General features: G+C 37.0%; 1 protein-coding gene across 1 annotated transcript in view; it reads left to right on the top strand.

Annotated features, from left to right (window-relative positions):
* shisa8b (shisa family member 8b) overlaps nt 1-27,792 on the top strand; it is a 108,180-nt gene that overhangs the window by 67,561 nt on the left and 12,827 nt on the right. Inside the window, exon 4 of the mRNA XM_030121964.1 lies at nt 25,600-25,710. Within this exon, the coding sequence (XP_029977824.1) occupies nt 25,600-25,710 (111 nt within the window). The remainder of the gene's footprint in view (nt 1-25,599; nt 25,711-27,792) is intronic.

The raw sequence follows: 27,792 nt of genomic DNA, 5'->3' as shown, positions 1-27,792 counted from the left end.
TTTTACAGTGTGTCTGTGAGCAGCGTTCTACAGTTGAACCAGAACCATGTCCAGGGTCATGTGATGGACCCCAGCATTGTCAGTCGATGTTGAGGGAGTGAACAACAGCAGCAGCGTCTGTGCCTCTAAGTAGAACACATGCTTGTTGCACGTGCTCACTTCAGCTGTTTTCATTCATATGTTAATGTATGCAGGTTCCACCCACAGGCGGCGTGTACCGTTCTATAGGTGGAACCGCTGTTCTGTTGGCCTGTGCCGCTGCGGTCCTGTTGGCACACATGCATGGGTATGCACTGGTGTGTGCGCTGGCGTGTTTTCATGTACGTGTGTGTGTGTGGAGGGCAGGGGGGGGAGGGGGTGTTGTTTGATATGAGACCCCCTCCAGCTTCTTTCTCATCTCTTGCTCTGTATAATTTCACACACTGCTAATGACATGATACAGCATACAGTATGTGAGGACACTTTAATCCAGAGTGTTCCACTGATCTTATCCAGTGGAAAACAGCAGCACATTTACCAACTGCAGCTCATTAAAAAAAAAAAAAAAACAGATGTTTGTTGGGGGTAAATGTGCAACGCTTACCTCAGCATTATTTCTGTTGCTTGTGTATGAACTTAAACTGAAAATGACATTACATGGATTATATATGTTCGACCTGACTGGGGTGGTTCCAACAGAATATTCCACTGTAACTGTGTACGCTGATACTGGATCACATGATCTAATGCAGGGCTCTCAAACTCATTTTCTTTCAGGTTCCACATTCAGCCCGATTTGATCTCCAGTGGGTCGGACCAGTAAAATAATAACAGAATAACCTATAAATAATGACAACTCCAAAGTTTTGTCTTTGTTTTGGTGTAAAAAAAAAAAACCCATTAAATTATGAAAATACTTACTTTTATAAATTACCCAAACAAAAAACATGTGAATAGCCTGAGAAAACTAAAATTTCTTAAGAAAAATCAGTGCAATTTTAACAATATTCTGCCTCAACTTATCATTTCTACATGTGCATCATGGATCAGATCTACAAAGACACTAAACACTGAGGAACAGGCAGAAAAGAGTTCAAATTGTGCTGAATTTTCTTTAGACATTTCAGGTTGTTGATATTTGTTCGGGTTATTCACAAATTTAAAACCATGAGTTTTGTTTTTTTTTTTTTTTTAGTTTTACTCGGGACAAAATATCAGCCGTGAAACTTTAGAAAGAAATAACGAGTTGACATTTATCGTGATAATTACCACTGACTGTTATTAAAGTTTTATTTTGACCATTTCCTTTTTTTTTGTCACATGCCTTTATTTTTAAGGCAGATGACAAACTGGAGTAAAACTGGACTAAATATGTTCTCATGTAACCAACCTACACACCCCTCCACCCGTCATGTGACCAGTTTGATGTTCTGGTATCCGTCCTCGACTTGTTTTCCACATTTCCTCCCGGTCTTGTCCCTGACTTTTCTTGACATGAGTAATTCTCTGCTTTGAGGCTTAAAGGTAAATTGCCATATTTAAAAAAAAACAAACCCACTGGCGTCCCTGGGCGTTCCGTTTCTCTCCAAACCCCAGCTCCCATGCGTTCTTCATCAGTATTAAACATCAAACGGGTCCTTGGACTGGTGCAGGTCCCTCCTCAGAGGTTCTGTTTCCTCCTTTCATCTGCTGTTATATCCTCAGGCCCCTCCTGGTTCAATATAAACACAGTGTGTAAATTCAACCTTGGCTTTAAGTGATTATTGGTAAACCTAAATGAACAGAGAAGCAGCAAAAGTCTGTTCTGTTTTACACAATGGAAAAGCTGCAGTATGGTTTATTACCGACTAGAACACTTACATGCAGTGACATGAAAAAAAAAAGATCACAGAGAACTTAAAATAGATCAATTTTCTTACTATTTTCCACATTTAATGGTATTCAATACAGGAAAAGTAAATTTTAAAGGTTTTAAATTTAATCATTGAATAAATAAATGAATCAATTGAGCTTACACTGCAAAAATCTAAATTTGACCAAGTGTATTTTCCTCATTTCTAGTCCAAATATCTCATCACTCTTAAAATCAGACAGAATCACCTAAAGAGGAACTTTTCAATGAGATACAAGAACTGATTTATAGACAATAGATCTGGAAAATCTGATTTCAACTAATCTGACTAAAATCATTTTCACTTGTTCCATTGGCAGGTTTTTTGCTTAATTCATAATTTTTTTTTGCTAAATTAAAGATTTTTTTTTTTATTAATTCAAGATTTTTTTTTGCTTAAATCCAGATTTTTTTCTTAATCAAAGATTTTTTTTTGTCTAAATTCAAGATTTTTTCTTAATTCAAGATTTTTTTGTTTAATTCAAGATTTTTTTTTAATTCAAAATTGTTTTTCTTAATCAAAGATTTTTTTGCCTAATTCAAGATTTTTTTCTTAATTCAAGATGTTTTTCTCAGTTGAATTGTCTTGTACATGAAATGTGCTATATAAATAAACCTGCCTTGCCTTGCCTTAATTCAAGATTTTTTTTTTTTTTTTTTTTTTTGCTTATTTCAATTTTTTTTTTTTTTTTTTTGCTTAATTCGAGATTTTTTATTAATTCAAGATTTTTTTTTCTTAATTCAATATGTTTTTCTTAATTCAAGAATTTTTTTTGCTTAATTCAAGAATTTTTAAAGAACTTATTTTTAGACAATAGATCTGGAAAATCTTATTTCAAGAAATATTACTAACATAATTTTCCCTTGTTCCATTCGCAGATTGTTTTGCTTGAATTAAGCAAAAAAAACCTTGAATTGAGAAAAAAATAAAAAAATAAAAAATCTGCCAATGAAACACATGAAAATGATCTTGGTAAGATTTCTTGAAAAAAAAAAAAAAAAAAAACCCAGATTACTCTATTGAATTTACCCAAAAATCCATCAGTAGTATTTGCTAACTATTATAAAATTATCATGACTTGATCAGGACAGTCTATCCTTGCTATGTTCAGCATTTTTGTTTTTGGTGTTTAGTCAGAATTTAGTCTGATATGTGTAGGATTTTTGAGTTACTGATGGAATCTGACAGAGGAATTTAGGGTAGGTGCATGATGGGGGGGGGTTGTTTATAAGTTAAACTTCATCCTGCTCCTTTTTTAATGCTTTCCTTTCCTTTTATATAAATCTTTTTGTGGTTTGGTTTTAATGTTATATTCGACATAAACAAACAAACAAACTGAATTAGTTGCTTTATTCTATTTTTCAGACATTTCTTCCCAACATTAAACATGATCGGTCCTAGTTATGGATTATTTTTAGGTGCAGATACTATGGGGAAACATGGGAGAGAATAGTTGCTGATTTGCTCATTATTCCCATTCCGTTCCTTCCCTCATGCATTAATTGGTCTCCTGCTAAAAATATGACTCTTTCTGGTTAATGCTTCCTTGTTGTTGCTCGTCCTGTTGTCGACAGCAGGAGTTTTACGTCTCCCACTGTTGAAACCCGCTGACTGTTTAGGGACTGACATGATCGTCTCCAGGCTCCTCCTGGGAGGTCACACCAGACGCTCTTTAAGATCTGTTTTTTCTGGTTCACTGTGGATTTGGATGGAAGGAAACGACATGTGGTGGAATCTGATGATTGGTTCAAGGATTGTGTCGGTGTTGGAGAAGAAACATATTGATGATAATGTATTCCATATTTATACACACGGGAGGAAACCGTCCAGCGGCTGTTTATGATCGATAATAAAATAAAAGCACATGCAAAAACAACAGGCTGATAAAACCAAAATAATGAATGACTTGTACCCAAACACATTGTGACAGTTCTGCTCTGGAAGGAAATGTCTAATGAAGGATGGATGGACCGGAAAAAATCTAAATCTGACCAAGTGTATTTGTCTCATTTCTAGTCCAAATATCTCATCACACTTAAAATCAGACAGAATCACCTAAAGAAGAACTTTTCAGTGAGATAGAAGAACTGATTTATAGAGATTAGATCTGGAAAATCTGATTTCAACAAATCTGAACAAGATCATTTTCACTTGTTCCATTGGCAGATTTTTTTTTTTGCTTGAATTAAGAAAAAAAAAATTAATTAAGCAAAAAGAAAAAAAAAAAAAATCTTGAAATAAGCAAAACAAAAGATCTTGAATTAAGCAAAAAAATATATTGAATTAAGCAAGAGAAATCTTGAATTAACAAAAAATCTTGAATTAAGAAAAAAATCATGATTTAGCAAAAAATCTTGAATTAAGCAAAAAAAACAAAAAAAAAACAAACTTGAATTAAGAAAAAAATTAGGCAAAAAAAATCTTGAGTTAGGCAAAGAACAATTTTGAATTTTAAGCAAAATCTTGTATTGAGAAAAAAAAAAAAATCTTGAGTTAAGCAAAAACAATCTTGAATTAAGCAAAAAAAATCTTGAGAAAAGCAAAAAAAAATCTTGAATCAAGAAAAAAATTGTGATTTAGCAAAAAACCTTGAATTAAGCAAAAAAAAACAACAACCTTGAATTAAGAAAAAAAATCCTGAATTAAGCAAAGAAATATAGAATGAATCCAAAAAAATCTTGTATTAGGCAAAAAATCTTGTATAAAGCAAAAAATTGAATTACCCAAAAAATTCTTGAATTGAGCAAAAAATCTTGAATTCAGACAAAAAAAAATCTCAAATTAAGCAAAAAGATCTTGAATTATGCAAACAAAAAAAAAAAATCTTGAATTGAATTATGCAAAAAATATCGTGAATTAAGCAAAAACTCTGCCAGTGCAACAAATGAAAATTATGTTGTTCAGATTTGTTGAAATCAGATTTTCCAGATCTATTGTCTATAAATCAGTTCTTTTATCTCACTGAAAAGTTCCTCTTTAGGTGATTCTGTCTGATTTTAAGTGTGATGAGATATTTGGACTAGGTGTGAGACAAATACACTTGGTCAGATTGAGATTTTTTTACAGTGTAAACCTTGGCCTGATCAGACTTCACCTGAATCTGTCGGTTTTAAGACACGTCACAGGTCGACATTCGAGGTTCAGCACATCAGTGTTTCATGTCATGAATCAGCCCCTCTGTCATAAATATTCATCCTCTGTTTTCTGTTGAAAATACTTCTGTGGGAATATTGAGCTGAATATTTCTGTTGTTTAGTTTCTTACCCAGTGCATGTATGTATGTCGTCCCTTTTCCTTTGACCCTCAAACTGCACAAATATAATGACAATTTAGCCAGAAGTCTCATTTTTTGATTAAAAGTTTTTGCGCTGGCAAGAGGTGGTTTTTTGGCAAATGGTATATCACACAAAACTGCAACGGAAAGACCTTTTTTTGCAACTAGAGTCAGGTGAATTAAAAAAAACGCATGTTACAACAAGCAAAGAAGAAGAAACATGTGTGGGTATGTGTGGACACACCAGGAAACCCAATTATTTTTTAATTTAGTATGAGACAGGGGAGTAATATATAATAATAATGAATATATCTGTAAATCAACACCATTTTTACATTCGTCTCCATGTTTATGGAATGACTTCTCGTGTCATCTCACGATAATAAATTGACAAATCATTGCCTTTGTGATTTCGTAGAAAAATCGACATTTCAAACTTCTGTTTTTTTCGACATTTAGTAAATTTCAGTAAAGTTTTGCACAGATGTCCAATGGAAAAGCGACTCCTGTAAATACTAGTGTAATCCAAAAGGCTAACTGAGCCACAGGACAAAGTCGAACACTAAATGGATGGCCTGGGTTCAAACACATGAGCAGTATTGGTTTTTCCATCGCAGACAAGATGGTAGACAGAGGCCTTTGGAAAAAGTACTGCTCATTCCACACAGTAATTGGATACATTTGAGTAGATTGGAGCCAAGTGTTCAAAGGCCTGTCACTGCTCACACTTCATCAGCCTCAGATCAGAACTGTCCGACTGCGACTCAAATGGACAAAAGTCTGTGGACACGTTGAATCCAGGTGTTTGTTTTCTAGCAAGGGTCTGGGATCCAAAACAAACAGACTGATGTCAGAATAGAGTTTTATATTATGGGATAGATATCACATTGATTATTAATATTGATGTTTCTATGTCTGAGCCTCATGAACAGGACATCTGGCAGGTGGGCGGAGTCAAGGGAAGGTTAACATCTGGTCCAAAATATTAAATGACAATAATTGACACCAAACTTATTAAAAAAAATGTGAGTAGTTTTGTGAGCGTGAATGTTTGTAAAGTGACACAGTTTTTTCATTCTGGGTTCATTTTATAAACTATAAATAAACTACATTTATTCCAAATACATTGATATTTGACCATTATATTGTTTATGTCATATTCTAAACACACAGTGTTTAAAATTAGTCAATGCCGTCATTAATAAATGATGTTCAGTGGCTCCATAGTTACCGTGGAAACACCATCATCTTCTCCAACATTGATTCCCCAGTCAAACCCATGGAGTTGGATCAATGACAGTGGATGGACACACTGGGTTTATGATCAATAAGAAGTAAAATGAACAAAAGTGAATTTTTAAAAAAAATTACAAAATAATAAATAATGTGGAAAAAATACACAAAAAGTGTACTAAAATGAAGTAAAAAAAAAAAAAAAAAAAAAAAAAAAAGAACTAATTAAGCAACAAAATGACAAACAAAAAACAGCCAGATTAACCAATAAAATGAACAAAAAAATAAACATAAATCAACAAAATAATAAGGAACATGAACAAAAAAAACCCACAAAAAATCAAATATGCAATTAAAAACAAATAAAATAATAAAAATAATAAGTGTGTCTGTAGTTACCATGGAGACACCATCATCTTCTACAACAATGATTCCCCAGTCAAACCCATGGAGTTGGATCAATGACAGTGGATGGACACACTGGGTTTATGTTCAGTTATTTATATATTTCCTGAAAAAGTCACTTTTTCTTCAGTTTTCCCTGTTTTTCATGTATTAACCCTCAACTCTAATCTGAGCTTTAATGAACATCTACATGATCAGTGAATTATAGAAAATACCTGATGTTCCCTGAAAAAAACTAAATATAGAGGATAATATCATAATAAATGGGGATAAATCAGTCAAGAAAAGCTAAATTTAGGGGAACAAATTTTTTTCAACTGCCATAAAATGTTTGTCTGATTGTCTTTAAGTGGAAGGAACTTCTGACACCCACTTTTGTGCAATGGGTGCATGATTTACTTTTCTTTTTTTTTTTAAGTAGGAAAAGATTAAGTTTTCTGTTCATGGACAAATTAATTAGTTTTATCAACAGTGGAATCCTTTTGTCTTTACTGTCAACAAGAGTGTCCTGCTTTCTCCTTTGTCCTCTGGATGGAAACATTTGTTGTTAGTTTACATCAGGGGTCTCCAACTCAACTGACCTGGGGGGCGCTGGAGGTAGAGTCTGGGCCCGGCTGGGCCGCATGACGTATTCTACAAACAATAGGACCAATGGCCCTGTAGCATACCGGCCAAATTAAAAGCTTTGGGAAATGTATCCAGATGCCATTTATTATCACTCAGTTCTGTGTATTTATTATATTACAAAAATAGCTCATATTTTGGTCATATTCCAATCCGATCTGTAAAAAATTCAAATTCCAACTTGATATCATTGATATTTACTGATTTATTGGATCAATCCACTTCCTATCTGTTATAATGGGAAAATTTTTCAAAGTCGCACTAAATCCAGAATCAGATCCAAATAATTTCAATACCTCGTGTAGACATCATCATAAAGAAGCTGTATACCAAGTTTGAAGTCAATCGGAATTGTAGTTTTGGAGAAGAAGACAGTTGAAATTTTTGTAACAGACGACGACAGATGCCGCATGGCAACAATAGCTTACGGCCTGTCGGCCATCAAGCTAAGAAAGGGTTTCTTTACTTTACTCACAGCTAGTAACATGCACTTTTTGATGAACCCACCGTCTTTGAATATCTTTCCGGCCCTAGCAATCATCTCACTCACCACTTAGCTGCTTCGACTGCTGCTTCATTACCTTCGCCAAGGAGGTTATGTTTTTGTCAGCATTGGTCTGTCTGTCTGTTTGTTTGTTTGCAAAATAACTCAAAAAGTTATGGATGGATTTGGATGAAAATTTCAGAAAATGTTGATACTGGCACAAGGAACAAATGATTAAATTTTGGTGGTGGGGGGTGGGGGGTCACTGATCTGCCTTGGCAGAGGTCTGTGGTCTCTGAGTGCTTCTAGTTCTCTTTACTTTCTTGAATAAATCTTGTTGCCTCAATACACATTTTCAGATTGGCGACCCGGTTCTTCCTCTCATCTCCCTGGTATTTTGTAAACTCCTCAGCATGTCTAGTTAAGTAATGACGTCAGACGGCGGCACGTTTTGGCAGAGACATGACTGGAACTGGGTGAGGGCTGATATTTTTCGTTCACTTGGTATGTTTCAACTAAATAACTAACGTTCATACTTCCTCGGGTATTTCGCAGTTGGCTGGCTTTGGCAACCACTGACAACAAATGCCACTGGAAGCTGTCACAAGACTATCTATGGTAGCCCATAAGTGACAAAAAATAAATAAAACTAGAAAAGCACTCGGAGAGTGCAGACCTCTGCCAAGGCAGATCAGTGCCCCCGCCGATCACCGCCAAAACTTAAGCATTTGTTCCTTGTGCCAGTATCAACATTTCCTGAAATTTTCATCCAAATCCGTCCATAAGTTTTTGAGTTATCTTGCACACAGACACACAGACACACAGACAGACAGACAGACAGACACACAGACCAACACCGGCAAAAACATAACCTCCTTGGCGGAGGTAATAATAGTGTCACAAGAGTCAGGAAACAGGTGCGTTTGAGAACTACATGCAGCCTCACTATCACTGAACATTGATGTCAAATAGGGGGCCACAAAATATCATCCCGTGGGCCACAATTCACCCCCAAGCCGCAAGTTTGAGACCCCTGGTTTACTTTATATTAACTCTTAATCAGCCCTGAGCACTGGAAAGAGGAGTTGATGATATTATTTATTTTGTGGTTGTTATTGTGTGTTCTTTTTCTTTTTTTGTGTGTTTAATAGGTCTGTAGGTTTGTTGTATAATTTTATTTTTTGTATTGTGTCTGTGTGGTTCTTTATGTCTCAGTATATGTTTATGTAAATGTATAATTTAAAATTTAAAAAACATTAATAATTAAAAAAAAATGAAGTGCCATAAAAGTAGTGCTGGGTCTTTATGGGTTAAAGAAGTTTGACATGTACAGAACAGATGTCAGCTGAGGACGGGATGCAAATATTAGGTCTAAAAAGACCCCGACAAACATGAGTCATAGAGGAAAAAAAAAAAAAAAAGAGCTTGAAGCCCAAACTGATGACCTATTTCTGAGAGACGACAGAATGATGCAGAAGTGTTGTGACCTGGGAACAAATGGGTGTTTGTCAAACCCACTTCACCTTTTCATCTGCCCCCCCCCCCCCCCCCCCCCCCCCCCCAGCTGACAGAAGTAGCTGTTGCGTCTCCTCTGGACTGTTGTCCTCCGTCCCTAGGGTCAGGAGAGGAAAACGACTTTGTCCTGTAAATTGAAGATCTCACAATATCTGGGGCTTGTTCTGACAGAAGAATAAAGATATAATATGAATGTTAAAACAGCAGAAAATAAATAAACAAAACACTTAAACATAAGACATATAACAGTTTTAGTGAGCACAGTGAGTCCCCAATCTGAGGTCTAATGTGGTCTTCGGGTTCTGTAAGGTCCAATGTGGTCTCCAGGGTCCGCAAGGTCCAATGTGGTCTCCAGGGTCGGTAAGGCCCAATGTGGTCTTCAGGGTCTGTAAGGTCCAATGTGGTCTCCAGGGTCGGTAAGGCCCAATGTGGTCTTCAGGGTCTGTAAGGTCCAATGTGGTCTCCAGGGTCGGTAAGGCCCAATGTGGTCTTCAGGGTCTGTAAGGTCCAATGTGGTCTCCAGGGTCGGTAAGGCCCAGTGTGGTCTTCAGGTTCTGTAAGGTCCAATGTGGTCTCCAGGGTCCGTAAGGCCCAGTGTGGTCTTCAGGGTCTGTAAGGTCCAATGTGGTCTCCAGGGTTAAAGGTGGACGTTTGGGTCTTTAAGGGTTAAAGGTGGATGTATGGGTTTTTAAGGGTTAAAGGTGAAGTTTTACTCTATTTTACGTAAAGTTCCATCTTTTCAGGAATCCAAATCTTTTCCATAACTATGACTTTGACGTTTTCTTTTTTCTTTTCACCCTTTCATCAGTCTTTCTCAGACACTTGGGGACGTTCATGTGTCTTCTGCTGACAGACACCATGCAGTGCACTTTCTCCTTCATCATTTTGCTCACGGTGCTTAATTCATACATAAACACACAGATTCACACCAAAAAAACCCAAAAACATTCTACATGTGTCTTAGCCCACATCCATTATCTGACCCCCCCCCACCCCTCCATCATTAGTGTTCTCCTGTGCTTCATATTTTCCTGCTGTACTTATGTGAAGACACTGTTTCATCTGGGGTTCCTATTGTTCTATTATTAACAGTCAAACTTTAATCGCTCCAAAAACACACTGGTTCTGTTCAATTATGGCGCTATGTCTCTTTTCTGTCTCATCTTTAAACCAGAACATTCATTTGAGCTGAATTCTTCTAATCTGACGCCGACTGAAGTGTTCGTCTTTTATCCTGACTAAACTGATCTGAAAAGTTCCTGTTTTCTGACTAACACTTATTTCTGGGGGATACAAACTGACATAAATACAGTAGGTTCATGTTAACAAAAGATACGGAACTGGAAACAATCAAGACCAATTAAGACCAAAAAAAGGCACATTCTGGTTAATTGTTCTTATTTTTGTTGTTTTTAAATTGTACAGCTTTTTATGTTTTTGGTTTTTTTTTTTTATCTATTCTTGTTTTTTGTTCTTTTATTTTGCTTTTATTTATTTCTCTGTACATCACTTTGGTCCACTGCGGTCGTCTTAAAGTACTTTACGAAAAAAGTTGGATTGGATATGTTTAGATTTGGGCTAAAAATGTAAAGTAGCATCTTAAAGTTTCTCTACATTTACATAATATTTGTGTGTACATTACCACACAAGAAAAATGGATCAGTTTTATAACATATAAAACATGTTTTTCAAATTTAGTCATACAAACGTATGTTTCAACCACAAAGAAAAAACAGTCGAATCAGTTTGGAAAAACAACCCTTAAAGACCGAAACGTCCACCTTTAACCCATAAAGACCCAAATGTCCACCTTTAACCTTTAAAGACCCAAACGTCCGCTTTTAACCCTTAAAGACCCAAACGTCCACCTTTAACCCTTAAAGACCCAAACGTCCACCCTTAACCTTTAAAGACCCAAACGTCCACCTTTAACCCTTAAAGACCTAAACATCCACCTTTAACCCTTAAAGACCCAAATGTCCACCTTTAACCTTTAAAGACCCAAACGTCCGCTTTTAACCCTTAAAGACCCAAACGTCCACCTTTAACCCTTAAAGACCCAAACGTCCACCCTTAACCTTTAAAGACCCAAACGTCCACCTTTAACCCTTAAAGACCTAAACATCCACCTTTAACCCTTAAAGACCCAAATGTCCACCTTTAACCTTTAAAGACCCAAACGTCCGCTTTTAACCCTTAAAGACCCAAACGTCCACCTTTAACCCTTGCAGACCCAAACGTCCACCTTTAACCCTTGCAGACCCAAACATCCACCTTTAACCCTTGAAGACCCAAACATCCACCTTTAACCTTTAAAGACCCAAACGTCCACCTTTAACCCTTGCAGACCCAAATGTCCGCTTTTAACCCTTAAAGACCCAAACGTCCACCTTTAACCCTTGAAGACCCAAACGTCCACCTTTAACCATTAAGACCCAAACGTCCACCTTTAACCGTTAAACACCCAAACGTCCCCCTGTAACCCTTAAAGACCCAAACGTCCACCTTTAACCCTTAAAGACCCAAACGTCCACCTTTAACCCTTACAGACCCAAACGTCCACCTTTAACCCTTAAAGACCCAAACATCCACCTTTAACCCTTAAAGACCCAATCGTCCATCTTTAATCCTTAAAGATCCACAAAACAGCACCCCCTTCTGGATCACAGGACAAAATGCTCCCAAATTAAATAATTTAATACAGAGCTCTGATCTACTGGTTGTTTGTTGGTTCGTATTCTAATGTCAGTTTAATTTAGGCTGAGGTTTTTCATTTTAGATTTCAGATTTCTTAGTTTACGTGGTCATGACCCAGAAGAGGCTTACGCACCTCACACTCATGAACGTGCACATAGACATTGTGGAACAGCTGGACAGACAGGAGATGGTAAAAACTTTCATCAATGTTCGCTCGGATCGCAAAAACACATTTGGAGCATCAGTTGAAGGTCCATGCATCTTCTACAACAGTAAACCCAGAGTAAGATTTATGAAAAACATAAAGGAGGAAATGCTTCTGAAAAGTTTATGAAAATAAATGATAGTAGGTAAGTCGGATGTGAAGAGCCTCCTTTGACCGAATGAAAAGAACAGACACATAAATAGTAAATTGTGTGAAAACTATGTAAGTCTATTGTATTCACACAAAAATAAAATTCAGCTGTGTTTTTCCAAATTAACGAGATAGTTATCTTTTAAATTACGAGAAAAAATAAGTAAAAAAAAAAAAAAAAAAAAAAACAGCTCTGTTTTTCTGAATTAAAGAGATACTGTTTTCTGAAAACATTTAAATTCAGATCTGTTTTTCTGAATTAACAAGATAATTATCTCATAAAAACTGAGCCTGAACTGAGACTGAATTTAAATTTTTTGTGTGAATCAAGGTTATTATAGTCAACAAAAACTAACGAAATGATGAAAACTAGAATTGAAAAAATATTTTCGTTAACTGAAATAAATAAAAACTATAATTAAAAGAAAAAAACGATAACTAACTGAAACTGTATTGTGTGCTTACAAAACTAACTAAAATGTATAAAAATTAATGATAAAATTCCCTTCATTTTCGTCTCTGTAAATGTCAGATTGATACGAAAGTGATTTATTTTGTTCGAGTAGTTTTATCTAGCGGCACCATACAACACTTCACGGTCCGTCACTTGTGGTTTCCAGTTGTCTTCTGGTCTCCACTCTACCTGGAAACATGGAGACTAAAGTTGAGAGAAAGCAGCAGAGTCTGTCCTGTCTGGGATTTATTTGAATATGATGGAGAAGAAGAGAGAAGATACGACAAACCTAAAGTTAATACTAAAACTAAGCATTTAGAAGAAAACAAAAACTAATAAAAACTAGTAAACCTGCTCTAAAAACGAATTAAAACTAAATGAATTAGAGAGAAAAAGTCAAAACAAAATAAAACTAAACTATAACAAAAAATCCAAAACTATTTGAACCTTGGTGTGAATGCAATACGCTTCCATAGAAAACACCGTTTTTTAGAAGGTAATAAAATGTGACCAACAGTAACCCTTTCAGCACCATGGACAGCACCACTCACACTTCTGTCACCTGTGGTGGGTTCACCTGTTCACCTGTCAGTGTCTAATCTGATACTGTTTTCATCTAAAAAAAAAAAGGACTTTTAATGAGAGGGGAGACCACTCATGTCCCGTCCCACATCAGATCCCCCCCAGACTCAGACATAAACAGTCCTAGTCCCACTCATCGTCACCTCAGTTTGATCAAATTTGGTCGGATTATTGTGTACTTTGGAGTGAACAGCTGTTGGTATCAAAAGTACCAAAAAGTAAAAGCAATAAAGATGAACTAAAAACAACAACATCTACTTAAAAACACAGAAAAGTCCCAGATGTTTGAGTTCAGCTCATGGAAAATGGAAGAAACACCAAAGTGTTGCGTTCATATTTTTGTTCTGTCTTAAACTGCGACTTCCAAATAAAACATCCCGTTCCCGTGTCTCTGCTTCTTTGTCCAGACACGTGCTCCGTCCCTGTCTTTGTCTCCGTCCTCCTGAATCATTTAGACAGATGATGTGGTGGTCGTTGGTTCATTTTTTACAGCAGTACACCTTAATCGCACGCTGCCTGCACTTCCCACAGAGACAGCAGATATTACATAAGTCATTAAGCAGCGCTCTGCCCTCCTTCTCTGCGCTTAAAAGATCCCCATACCAGACACTCACTCACTTGGTGGTGTTTAATGGAGAAATTAATATGTGCAACCACCACACTGAGGCTTTCAAAGCTCCACCCTCCAATCAGAAGGCCTCCTAATCCCCTCAGTTCCTGTTTTATGGATGGACTCAGATAGACGCACGGCGCTGATTGGATTACGCAATCATCCAGGCTCATTTAGAAGTTTGGATTTGGTCTTCTGTGTCTGTGTCGACGCAGCTGTTGGTAGTTTTTTGCAAATGTTTGGTAAATGTTTGTCACAGAACAGTGAAATGAACTGATGAGATGAACGATTAGTCTGTTTTAATTATTTAATTTAATTAATTTTAACCTTTATTTAACAACTTATAAATGTCAACAGGTCAAAGTCTTGGAGACCGCCCTATTTAAATGAGGGTTTTGCGTGTGCTACTGGTCGTCGTCATGGAGTAGTATGTAACCAGTGGGGTCAGACTCTGCGTTGTGTTTAAGAACGAGACCCGCATGTACAACTTTGTAGGCAGGCTCTGTTTATTCTTTTCGGCTCCTGACAAAAGTATCACAAGTACAAAAACCTCCAGTCAGTGACCCCCACAAAACCTGCCCCTACACAGACCAGATGACACAGAAATGTGTTTCAGCACATCATAAGCACCTCATACAAATTTGAACTTGCCAGTTCACTTAAAAATGACCGTAGAGTGAAAGTGAAACTTAACACATTTTACTAATTCCTCTCTTGCCACATTTCCACTTCCTGGAACCGGTTTGACTCGGCTCATCTCCCGTTGTTGTGCAGCTCATTTCCTTTTCTCTACCTTCGGAAACTTGTATTTGAGGGGGTAGGATGTTTTGTTACCCACAGCGGAATCGGAACTGAAACCGGGCCTGGATGACGGCCTGGTGTTCACTCTGCCGCTAGATTCACAAGCGTCGCTAAGTATGGTATCAAATTAGTGACATTCCTATAAATGAATCACATGCTGTGGACAAATGTTTGAACATACTGGAGGAATTCCACCCTTTAGAACAGGGCTCTCAAACTCATTTTCTTTCAGGTTCCACATTCAGCCAGATTTGATCTCCAGTGGGCTGGACCAGTAAAATAATAACATAACCTATATATAATGACAACTCCAAATTTTTGTCTTTTTTTTAGTGAACCCCCCCCCCCACACACACACACACACACACACACACACACACACTAAATTATGAAAATACTTACTTTTATAAACTATGCAAGCAAAAAAGATGTGAATAACTTGAAAAAAACTGAAATTTCTTCAGAAAATAAGTGCAATTTTAACAATATTCTGCCTCCACTTATCATTTCTACATGTGCATTATGGATCAGATCTACAAAGACACTAAACACTGAGGAACAGGCAGAAAATAGTTCAAATTGGGCTGAATTTTCTTTAGACATTTCAGGTTGTTCATATTTGTTCAGGTTATTTACATTTTATTGTTACAGGATAGTTTGTAAATGTCAATATTTTCATAATCTAATGTTATTTTTTGCACTAAAACAGACAAAAATTTGAAGTTGTCATTATTTATAGCCATAGTGTAATATAATTTTTTTCACATCAAACCGAGAAGAAAATCTGGAGTCATTCTTTTTTGTCGGTTATTCTGCTGTTGTTATTTGACTGTAGATCATATTGGTCTGTATGTGGAACCTGAACTAAAATGAGTTCCACAGCCTTGACTGTGGAATTTTTGCACTTTGTAAATTCATCCCAGGGGCCAGATTGGAACCTTTGGTGGGACTCATTTGTCCCCCGGGACACATGTTTGAGACCCCTATTTTCAAACTAATGGTGTCGTCTGTTTGGACTGTTTCTTCCTTGACACCATGTTGGCTGCGTTCTGACCAAAACAATGCAGCATACGCATCATGTCATCACACATATGCAACGGAGGCGGAATCAATAAGCAGAATCGTTAAACAGACAAACGATTCCAAGGAACTGAGCTACTTCTCAGAAAGAACCAGTTGTCGATTCCCATCCCTATAGTACAATACCAAGGATATAAAGAGGATGTATTAAATGTGAAGAACAGCTGGACAAGAACTGCCTCTGCACTGAGAAGAAAAACGGAGAATATGAATTAGTCAGAGAGGAAAGTTGTAGATGATGATGATGATGATGATGATGACGAAGATAGAGATAATAATGATGATGATGACATTATGAAAAGGCTGTTTTTTTCCTCATAATCCACTAATCTGGCACATGCTGAGAGGTCAGAACCGATGGATTACACTGGATGATTTAACACACACACACACACACACACAGATGTAAAATCTCAGTAGTTAATCATCTTAAACTACCCCTCGTTATGGATGTATGTATGCGTGGACGCTGCTTAAGGTAAAGGCTCAGCTCTATAAGGGGGGTGGGGGTGGTGGTACTGTACAGACTTGACATTTCTCCACCCCCTCTGGCTTTGGAATCATTTTCTAATTTATTCCAACAGAACATTCTGCTGTTGTAGATGCTTCTCTCCAGGTCTCTTTTCACTCTGTAAACCAGCTGATTCTCACTCGGCTGGTGCTTAGGATTTAGGAGATGTGTGAAGTCGTCCTCTTTCCAGGGGTGGAGGGAGAATATCAGATCTTAAAAGTACTAATAAGAAAAGCCTTATCCGCAAAATTGAATTAGTTTAAGAAATAATTGTAGTCGTTGTGCAATAAAATGGGTATTTATCAATGAATTTTTGGATTCATTTTATTGCAGTTCATGTTTAATGTTCTGCTCAGCTATTATATATTTGTTCAGGTTTGGGATCAGGTGTTAGATCCCTCGCCTCTGTTCATGGTCCTCTGAGCCTGTTTTCTGATCTGAAAACACAAGAAAGAATGTGGGAAAGAAACATTAGCAACACATACACGCAAAGGTAAAAAAAAACAACAGAATCTGACACTGGCCAAAACGGATCATTATAAAAGAGAAAACCACATAATGGACTGAGAAGAAGCCAAAGTCAGAAAGAAACAAACACCACCGATGGATCCGAGAGGACGTAGAGATCGGAAAACAGGCCCCGAGGACCATGAACAATTAAAAATAATATATAGAACATATTGTACAAGAGATAAAATTAATAAATATGCCTTAGATACGTCAGGGAGTTATCTTAAATGTGGAATTAGAGACTCGTTAAATTCAAAGGATTTGGATGAATGTAGAACACTGGTAATCAGAAGTGTTGGGTTTGAAATTTAATTTGGATTCATCACTTTGTGTATTTGAAGATACGGTACAAGAAGGGATGGGAATCGAGAACCGGCTCTTTTTGAGAACTGGATCCCCGTAGCTCGATTCCTTGGAATCGTTTGCCTGCCTGCTTAACGATTCTGCTTATCGATTCCACCTTCGTTGCGCATGCGTGATGATGTCACGCATACGCTGCATTGTTTTGGTCAGAACGTAACAAACATGGCGTTGAGGCAGAAACGGTCTAAACAGACGACACCAGGTCTAAACAGACGACACCAGGTCTAAACAGACGACACCAGGTCTAAACAGACGACACCAGGTCTAAACAGACGACACCAGGTCTAAACAGACGACACCAGGTCTAAACAGACGACACCAGGTCTAAACAGACGACATCAGGTCTAAACAGACGACACCAGGTCTAAACAGACGACATCAGGTCTAAACAGACGACACCAGGTCTAAACAGACGACATCAGGTCCAAACAGATGACATCAGGTCCAAACAGACGACACCAGGTCTAAACAGACGACACCAGGTCTAAACAGACGACATCAGGTCCAAACAGATGACATCAGGTCCAAACAGACGACATCAGGTCCAAACAGATGACATCAGGTCCAAACAGATGACATCAGGTCCAAACAGATGACATCAGGTCCAAACAGATGACATCAGGTCCACTGGAACACTGTCAAAGCTTCCATTTGTTCTAAAGGGTGGAATCCCTCCAATCTGCTCAAACATTTGTCCACAACATGCGATTCATTTACAGGAATTTGGTGCAATACTTAGCAACACTTGTGAATCTAGGAGAGTGAACACCAGGCCGTCATCTGGGCCCGGTTCTGGTTCCGGTGCAGGCAACCAACGTTGTACCCCCTCAAATACAAGTTTCCGAAGGTAGGGGAAAGGAAATGAGGTGCACAACAATGGGAGACAGGCTGAGTCGAACCGGTTCTACGTAAATGCGGAAATAGAGGAATTAGTAAAGTGTCTCTAGTTTCACTTTCACTGCACCCCCCCCCCCATGAACCGGGCCTGGTGTCATGTCATCTGTTTTTATTATTTGTACATACTGTATATGTTATATTTTCTGTGCAGATGGAAATATAAAACACAGTTAATACAAACACACCTAATGTAGTCTTTCGATTCAATGAGAATCGATATGAGAATTGATAAGGAATCGGATCAATAAGCAAAATTGATAATGGAATCATTAAATTCTTATCGATTCCCATCCCTAGTTACAAGACACGGTGAAGTATCCACATGGTGGAGTATGTGTTTTTCATCAATTGTATTGAAAAAACTGATACTTGAACACTGGAAGTCTACCTACACACATTTATTATTTGAACATAGAAAAGGCAAAAGAGATGGAAAAGAACAAATGAACCTAATTTTAAATTATATGGGTTAAAGTGTTAGAAAAAATGATAGTGTAAAAGAAGAAAAAGTCCAGCTTCAACATAAACTTTACAAATCTGTGTCTTTATTAGTTTCAGTTGGATCCAAATGTGTTGTAGAATGAACTGACAGATTGTTTATAGATGTCATTGGACTGGTTATTGTTTCTATCTATAGATATTTGTATAAATACTTTTATACTGTTGTTGTTTTTGCTGTTATTTCTATATCCTCCCTAGACCCAGGAAAGTAAAAGTTTAGGCTTTTTTTTTTTTTTTTTTTTTACATTAAATAATTGCCTTGATTGGAAACAAGATGATGCCACAGATTTACAAATACTTTTCTTTTCTTTTTAAAGCTGTCAAACTCTTATCTCGTACAGATCTCTTGTCTCCTGATTGATTTGATTGGTTTTCCCCTGTAAGTCGCTTTGGAAAAAAGCATCTGCCAAATGCATAAATGTAAATGTAAATGTACAGAGGACAAAAATGCATTGATGGGTTTCGGAGGATACAGATTTTTTTTTTTTTTTTAAATATCCTTTTACTTTTATACTTTTCATGGTTGTTGTATCATCTGGTTCTAGAATAAAAGACAAGCGGTGTGTTGTTTTCAGACATGCCTTTTTCACATTTTTACTATTTTTTTTTTTTTTTTGCCTATTAGATAATTGTTTAATCGAACTGAATCAAATCAAAGAAAATTATCAATAGATTAATGGATTACAAAGATAATTGATAGCTGCATCTAAATACAATACAAGTTAAAGTACACTTCTCCACTGGGCCTTTGTCTCACACACACACACACACACACACACACACATCAGTAGGTGTGTCTATATAATGACCAAAAACAGATGTTTAGTTAAACATGAAATATTTAATAAACATAGTTGGGTGAATCCTCTGTCTTAAATTACCGTATAAATGAGATTTCATGTTTTGTGTGTGTGTGTGTGTGTGTGTGTGTGTGTGTGTGTGTGTGTGTGTAGACTTCATTAATGCTAATAGTCTTCCCTCTGTCTCTCTCCTTTGTTCTGTCGTTCATTAACCTCAGTTCATGTGTGTGTGGTCGGATGCGTTCCCTCTGGTTCAGACTAAACTGACCGTAACTCTGATAAACCAGGAGGATTCTGTTTAAGTCCTGGTCCTCCTGTAACAGTTCCAGCCTCAGGGGCCAGAGAAGCTCAGCTGATCACAGTAGTTCAGTTTATTTTATACCAGTGACAGTTTATCCTGTGAGCTGGTTCTGTTTGACGAACTCATATCAAACTGGAGAAGGTTAGATTCAGAATTGTTCTAGTTCTAGTGATGTTTTCAATAAAACCTGGCAGCCTTTTTAAAATTTTATTTATTATTTATTATTTTAATTTTTTGTATTTTAAATTATTTTTATTATTTTTTTTTTGTTTTTTAAATATATATATATTTTTATTTTTAAATGTTTTATTTTATTTTTTTTTTACATTTTTATTTATTTATTTATTTATTTATTTAAAAAATGGAGGGAAAAAAAAATCTGGCAGCCATTTTTTATATTTTTTTTTTTAAATATTTTTTTTATTTTTCAATTTTTTTTATACACAATTTATTTATTTATTTATTTAATAAAAAAAAACAAAAAACATGGCAGCCCTTTTTTATTATTATTTTTTTTAATATATTTATTTATTTATTTATTTTTTAATTTATTTGTTTTAAAAAAAGAAAAAAAAAAGACAAAAATCAAGACAGACTATTCATAGATACCCCCCCCAGTTTGTTTTACAGGTCCTGTACAGAGAATTGGTTTAAGGTGGATTACAGCAACACCTTCAGTCTGAATCTATGGTGTTTTTAAGGGACAAAGACTCCGTTTCCCATGAGCACTAGCTCCTACTGTCATAAGGTTATAACTGCGTCCAAAGCTTTTTGAAGCTAATGACTGAAGAGTAGATCCTCTTTCCAACTCTGCATTTCTTTTTTCTGCACAGTAACTTTCAGGTACAAAGTGACGTTTGAAACGAGATGACAAACAGACTTCATAAAGTCTGTTCATGTCGTAGTTTAGTAACTGGGGTGAAAACCTAAGTAGTCTCTTTTCTATTGGACATCTGTGCAAAACTTTACTGATATTTACTAAATGTTGAAAAAACAGAAGTCAGGTTTTCTATTAAATCACAAATGCGATGATTTGTTTATTTATTATCGCGAGATGACACAAGAAGTCATTCCATAAACATGGTGACAAACATAAATATGGTGTTGATTTACAGATATATTCATTATTATTATATATTACCCCTTTATCTCCTACTAAATTAAAAAAATGATGTAGTTTCCTGGTGTGTCCACACATACCCACACGTTTCTTCTTCGCTTGTTGTAGCGTCCGTCAACATCCGTTTTTTTAATTCACCTGGCTCTAGTTGCAAAAAAAGGTCTTTCCATTGCAGTTTTGCGTGATATTCCATTTGTGCTACACCCGAAAAACCACCTCTTGTCAGCACAAAAACTTTTAATCGAAAAATGAGACTTTTGGCAAAATTGTCGCTTTTCCATTAGGTAAATTTTTATGTGCAAGTTATATTTGCACAATTTGAGGGTGAATGGAAAAGAGACTAATGAAGCCAAACTGTTTGTGCGACTCCTGCCTCTATGTCTGTTTTCCTCTGGAGCTCCTCAGTGTTCCTCACAGATCGCTGTTTCAGTCGTGTCCCAATAATATCCATTTGCTGTGGCTTTAACCCAAAGTATTCAGTCCTTTTCCTAAATGCCTTCAGTCCTTCTTCATCTTCCTCACTGTGCATTAGTTCAGTTGAGCTCTAGCTGCTTCAGCCTTCTGCATTCACAGGATTCTACTGTTAGAATGGTCTGGTTCCTGAAGGACACTTTAGTATCCAGGCCATGGCAGGAACATTCAACTCCACACTAGGAATGTAATGATTACCGGTATAACGATAAACCGCGGTAAAATTGCCAATGGCTAGTATTACCGTTTAAATTCTAATTATCTTGATAACCGTGTTTGATTATCGCACTTTTAGGAGAAAAAATGCCTATGTAAAGATCTGCCTTCATGTCAAATATTTTAGTATAGTTTTAATTTATTACAATTTTGATTTTCTATACCTAACATTTGGAACCAATATTCACTTTTTAAGTCTTTGAAAAGGTTCGTTAAGCATCTTTGTGTTATTTATGCAATACATTATATACATTTTTCAAATCAGATTTTATATGTTTTTTGTGTTTTTTGTCCTTATGTGTTTTTATAGTAGGCTAAAGTGAAAAAAATAATAGGCAGATGATACAGATGAAATTGTGCAGAAAAAAAAGATACCAAACATGGGTATAGTAAACATTTGTTTATATAGTATATAAAGGTAAACTCAAAAGTACTGAAAAATGGACAAAATAGGCTCAGACCACTAAGGGTTAATATTTGAATGTTTCTGCCAAGAAAAAGTGCATTGTGCCAATTATTTTATGTTTTGTTTTTTTTTTCCAAAATACAACTTGGTTAAATTATTTCAGTGTGTGTATTAGTACTTTTTGAACATTTTGAGCACAATTTCAACAATACTGCGATAATAATGATAACCGTGATAATTTTGGTCACAATAACCGTGATATGAAATTTTCACATCGTTACATCCCTACTCCATCCAGAACCATTTCAGTGTGACCTTCCAAAGCCCTTAGTTTGGACTGAACCAATGCTCCAAATCCAACAGATTAACTCCGTCACAGAGCTAGCCCTGTGGCAAACACATAAGTGTTTACCAAGTGTTGGACTGAGCTACCAACAGATACTAGAGTCCAGGGGTGTGAGACTTGTGTCCCGGGGGCCAAATGCGTCCCTCCAAAGGTTCCAATCCAGCCCCTGGGATGAATTTACAAAGTGTAAAAATTCCACAGTCAAAGCTGTGGAGTTTATTTTAGTTCAGGTTCCACATACAGACCAATATGATCTACAGTCAAATAATAACAGCAGAAGAACTGACAAAAAAGAATGACTCCAGATTTTCTTCTCGGTTTGATGTGGAAAAAAATAATACTGCACTATGCCTATAAATAATGTAAAAACTTCAAATTTTTGTCTTTGTTTTAGTGCAAAAAATAACATTAAATTATGAAAATATTGACATTTACAAACTATCCTGTAACAATAAAATGTGAATAACCTGAACAAATATGAACAACCTGAAATGTCTAAAGAAAATTCAGCACAATTTGAACTATTTTCTGCCTGTTCCTCAGTGTTTAGTGTCTTTGTAGATCTGATCCATGATGCACATGTAGAAATGATAAATTGAGGCAGAATATTGTTAAAATTGCACTGATTTTTCTTAAGAAATTTCAGTTTTTTCAGGTTATTCACATCTTTTTTGTTTGAATACTTTATAAAAGTAAGTGTTTTCATCATTTAATGGGGATTTCTTTGCACTAAAACAAAGACAAAAATTTGCAGTTGTCATTATTTATCGGTCATTCTGTTATTATTTTACTGGTCCGGCCCACTGGAGATCAAATCGGACTGAATGTGGAACCTGAAAGAACATGAGTTTGAGAGCCCTGCTGTGGTCCAATCCAATGTTCACATGCATGTGTGTAAAGAACAGAAGCATTCTATCCCTGTGGAGAAGGCAGAGGTCCAACTGCAGCTCTGTTTTCAGTCCTTTAACTCTATCCTTAGTTCTATCCATGGGTTCAATGCACAGGTTTCCCTCTGTTTGAGTCTGGGCTGGTGTTCTGTTTCTTTCTGCCAGTCCAGCTCCAGTTCCAGCGTCCACCATTACAACTAAAGAAATCCAACTCGTCCCTTTGTTTAGGAAAAAGGACAGATCTGACTCCTCACTCGTTCATCTTACTTCTTTCTACTAAACTCTGCCGGTTGGTGTGTTGTTGTCATAGCGGCGTAAGTCTGTCGTAATCAGTCCAGTCTGGTCCAACCTGACCAGGGAAGATGGAAATAGCATTTGGAAATAACCTATTTTGGTGAAGATAATCTCATTTTAAATTGCGGACTATGATCCGGCATATATATAAAAATGAGACTTTTTCAAGATCACGCAGAAAGTCTGTACAGGACGTTTAATTACTGAATTTATTTTATTTGTAAATCCAGTAGTGGTCATGTGTTGTTTTTTTTGTTTTCTATATTTTTTGTGTTTTGTTTTATTTTCAGTCACAAAATCAGCCTGCTATACCATAAGAACATCTCAAGGATAAAAGATTTGATGTCTCAGCAGGACTTTGGAAAAACTAGTCCATGCGTTCATCTACAGTCGGTTTGATTATTGGAACAGTGTCTTCACAGGTCGACCTAAAAAATCTATTAGAGAACTGCAGCTCATTCACAACTCTGCTGCTAGAGTCCTCACTAAGACCAGAAAAGTGGACCACATTAGTCCAACTCTGAGGTCCTGCCACTGGACCACATTAGTCCAACTCTGAGGTCCTTCCACTGGACCACATTAGTCCAACTCTGAGCTCCTTCCACTGGACCACATTAGTCCAACTCTGAGCTCCTTCCTCTGGACCACATTAGTCCAACTCTGAGGTCCTTCCACTGGACCACATTAGTCCAACTCTGAGGTCCTTCCACTGGACCGCATTAGTCCAACTCTGAGGTCCTTCCACTGGACCACATTAGTCCAACTCTGAGCTCCTTCCACTGGACCACATTAGTCCAACTCTGAGCTCCTTCCTCTGGACCACATTAGTCCAACTCTGAGGTCCTTCCACTGGACCACATTAGTCCAACTCTGAGGTCCTTCCACTGGACCGCATTAGTCCAACTCTGAGGTCCTTCCACTGGACCACATTCGTCCAACTCTGAGGTCCTGACACTGGACCACATTAGTCCAGCTCTGAGCTCCTACCACTGGACCACATTAGTCCAACTCTGAGGTCCTTCCTCTGGACCACATTAGTCCAACTCTGTGGTCCTTCCACTGGACCACATTAGTTCAACTCTGAGGTCCTGACACTGGACCACATTAGTCCAACTCTGAGCTCCTTCCACGGTCTGCCTGTCCGTCAGAGGATAGACTTTACAGTTCTGTTGCTGGTCTATAAAGCTCTGAATGCTTTAGGACCTAAATCCATCAGTGACCTCCTGACCCAGTATGAACCCCCCAGACCCCTCAGGTCATCTGGATCTGGTCTGTTGTCAGTTCCCAGAGTCAGAACCGGACACGGAGAAGCTGTGTTCAGCTTCTATGCTCCACATGTCTGGAACAAACTTCCAGAAAACCCCAGATCAGCTGAAACACTCAGTTTATTTAAATCCAGGTTAAAGACCCACCTGTTCTCAGCTGCATTTGAAGACAGTTTGGATTCATCAGTTCAGATCTGCACTGTTCCTTTTAAGCTAAAAGTTTTTATTTGTTTTATCTGATTATCTGATTTTATTTTGTTTGTTTGTTTGTTTGTTTGTTTTTCTCATGCCTATACTTTTTATTGCTTCTGCTGTAATGCTTTTAATGTTTTATGTAAAGCATTTTGAATTGTCTTATTACATGAAATGTGCTATAGAAATAAACCTGCCTTTCCTTGCCTATTCTGTTTTTTCTCTTAATAGTGGGTGGGAAGGGATAATGGTTAAATATGGGCACTGAAAGGCCGTTTTTGATGCTAAAGTATTGACATCGTTTAATTCTGGAGGTTGTCACTTGAAAAAAAAATGTTATATTACAATTACTTGATTTGTCTCAGGTTATGTTTTTCGCCATTTTATGTCAGTAAAAGTATCTGTGTGTGGTTGACATTTGTTAAATGCACTGTCAGTTTCTGGAGTCTAAGTGTTTCCTGTGTGTGTGCGTGTGTGTGTGTGTGTGTGTGTGTGTGTGTGTGTGTGTGTGTGTGTGTGTGTGTGTGTCACCAGAGCAGTACCATCTGAACAACGCGTACGGTCCATTTGGACAAGGGCTTCCACACCCACACAGCAACCACAGCACCATTGGACTCAACAAGTACACCTCCCTCAAAGCTGTGGGTAAGTTGGACACACACACACACACACACACACACACACACACACACACACACACACACACACATCCAAACTGACGCTGACTCTAACTGACACAGTAACCTTTCCAGTACAGTAGGTTGGCCGTTCAGGGGCTGTCAGCTGAGGAGGACTTCTTTACCTCCTGGTGAACGGGAGGTGATCTGAAAGAGGAGCCCACACACACACTGCTCCTCACACACTGCTCCTCAGTGACACACTGTTAGGTCAGGTTCACTCCTGACTGACTGACTCCTTTACTTTTATATGACACTTATTACACTGTCAGAGTTTTTTTTTTTTTTTTTAAAACAATATCTTTATTGAACTTTATATTCAACAATAATTAACAATATACTCAACATGAAGCAAACAATAAGCAACATATCCCCCCCAAATAAATAAATGAATGATAGCAAAAAATAAATAAATAAAAATAAAACTAGAAAAGCACTCGGAGAGCGCAGACCTCTGCTAAGGCAGATCAGCCCCCCTGCCCAAAAAATCACCGCCAAAATTTGATCATTTTTTCCTTGTGCCAGTATCAACATTTCCTGAAAATTTCATCAAAATCCTTCCGTAACTTTTTGAGTTATCTTGCTAACAGACAAACAAAAATGGTAATGAAAATTCCAAAACTCCACTGCTTTTTCCTGTTCTGGATCATGGTATCCAGAATTTTGTGATGATCTAGATCAGTCTTCAATATCTTTTAGAACCTGTTCGGAAGTTATTTTGTATTTTTTTTTACCAAGTACTCTGACCACTCATTGTGTTGAGTTACACATACATATATTGATAATATCCCTATCTCCCAATGATAAAGAATCCTTTTAAAAATTCCTGGATCCAGACAATGATCCGGATCATTCCCAAACTCTAATCATTTGTTACTCATCCCATTTCAGACATTTCCTGAAAATTTCATCAAAATCCGTCCATAACTTTTTCAGTCATGTTGCTAACTAACCAACAAACCAACCAACCAACAAACAAACAAACCCTGGTAAAAACATAACCTCCTTGGCAGAGGTAATAAGCATAAATAAACAGCATACAGCTCCATAAATCAGCACCATTGTCAAAATTAATTGGTCTCATAACATCTGAGAAACTCAGTTAGAGATGACCATATTTTCACAAAATCCCGTCCCCTTCCTCTAACAATAGAAATGAGTTGTTCCAATACAATACAAGATGCCATCTCTCTCACCCACATACTGCAGGTACTGAGGATATACACTGTGAGAGGTAAAGGACCAAATCATTTTCTTTTTTTTTTTTTTCTTTTTTTTTTTTTTTTAAATCATGCTAAACATTATTAAAAGCAACATTCCTTCATAGCAATAGGAGACATAGAGAAGTACAGAGATGTAATATGCATTTGTTGTAACAGCCTGTGGGAAAAGACTGCAGAGTTCTGGAATAAATAAATATATAAATAAATAGCAGAGCAATACTTCTTAACTACAGACACACAAAAATATTAAACATCACATCTACACTGGCCACTTTAACTCAAGATGTTTTTGCTTAATTCAACATTTTTTCCTTAATTCCAGCTAATTTTTTTTTTTTTTTAATTGAGTTCAAGACTGGAATTTTGACTTTACAAATTCATCCTACGGGCCGGATTAGGACCTTTGGGGGGGCCGCATTTGGCCCCCAGGACGCATGTTCAACACCCCTGGTTTAGACATTTCAGGTTGTTCATATTTGTTCAGGTTATTCACATTTTATTGTTAAAGGATAGTTTGTAAATGTCAATATTTTCAAAATTTTATGTTATTTTTTGGACTAAAACAAAGACAAAAATCTGAAGTTGTCATTATTTATAGGTATAATGTAATATTATTTTATTCACATCAAACCCAGTAGAAAATCTGGAGTCATTCTTTTTTGTCGGTTCTTCTGCTGTTATTATTTGACTGTAGATCATATTGGTCTGTATGTGGAACCGCAACTAAAATGAGTTCCACAGCCTTGACTGTGGAATTTTTGCACTTTGTAAATTCATCCCACGGGCTGGATTGGAACCTTTTGGGGGGACACATTTGGGCCCTGGGA

The sequence above is a fragment of the Sphaeramia orbicularis genome, chromosome 19 (assembly GCF_902148855.1).
Source record: "Sphaeramia orbicularis chromosome 19, fSphaOr1.1, whole genome shotgun sequence".
Lineage (NCBI taxonomy): Eukaryota > Metazoa > Chordata > Actinopteri > Kurtiformes > Apogonidae > Sphaeramia > Sphaeramia orbicularis.
Note: the sequence above shows the minus strand (reverse complement) of the source record. Positions and strands in the feature narration are given on the sequence as shown.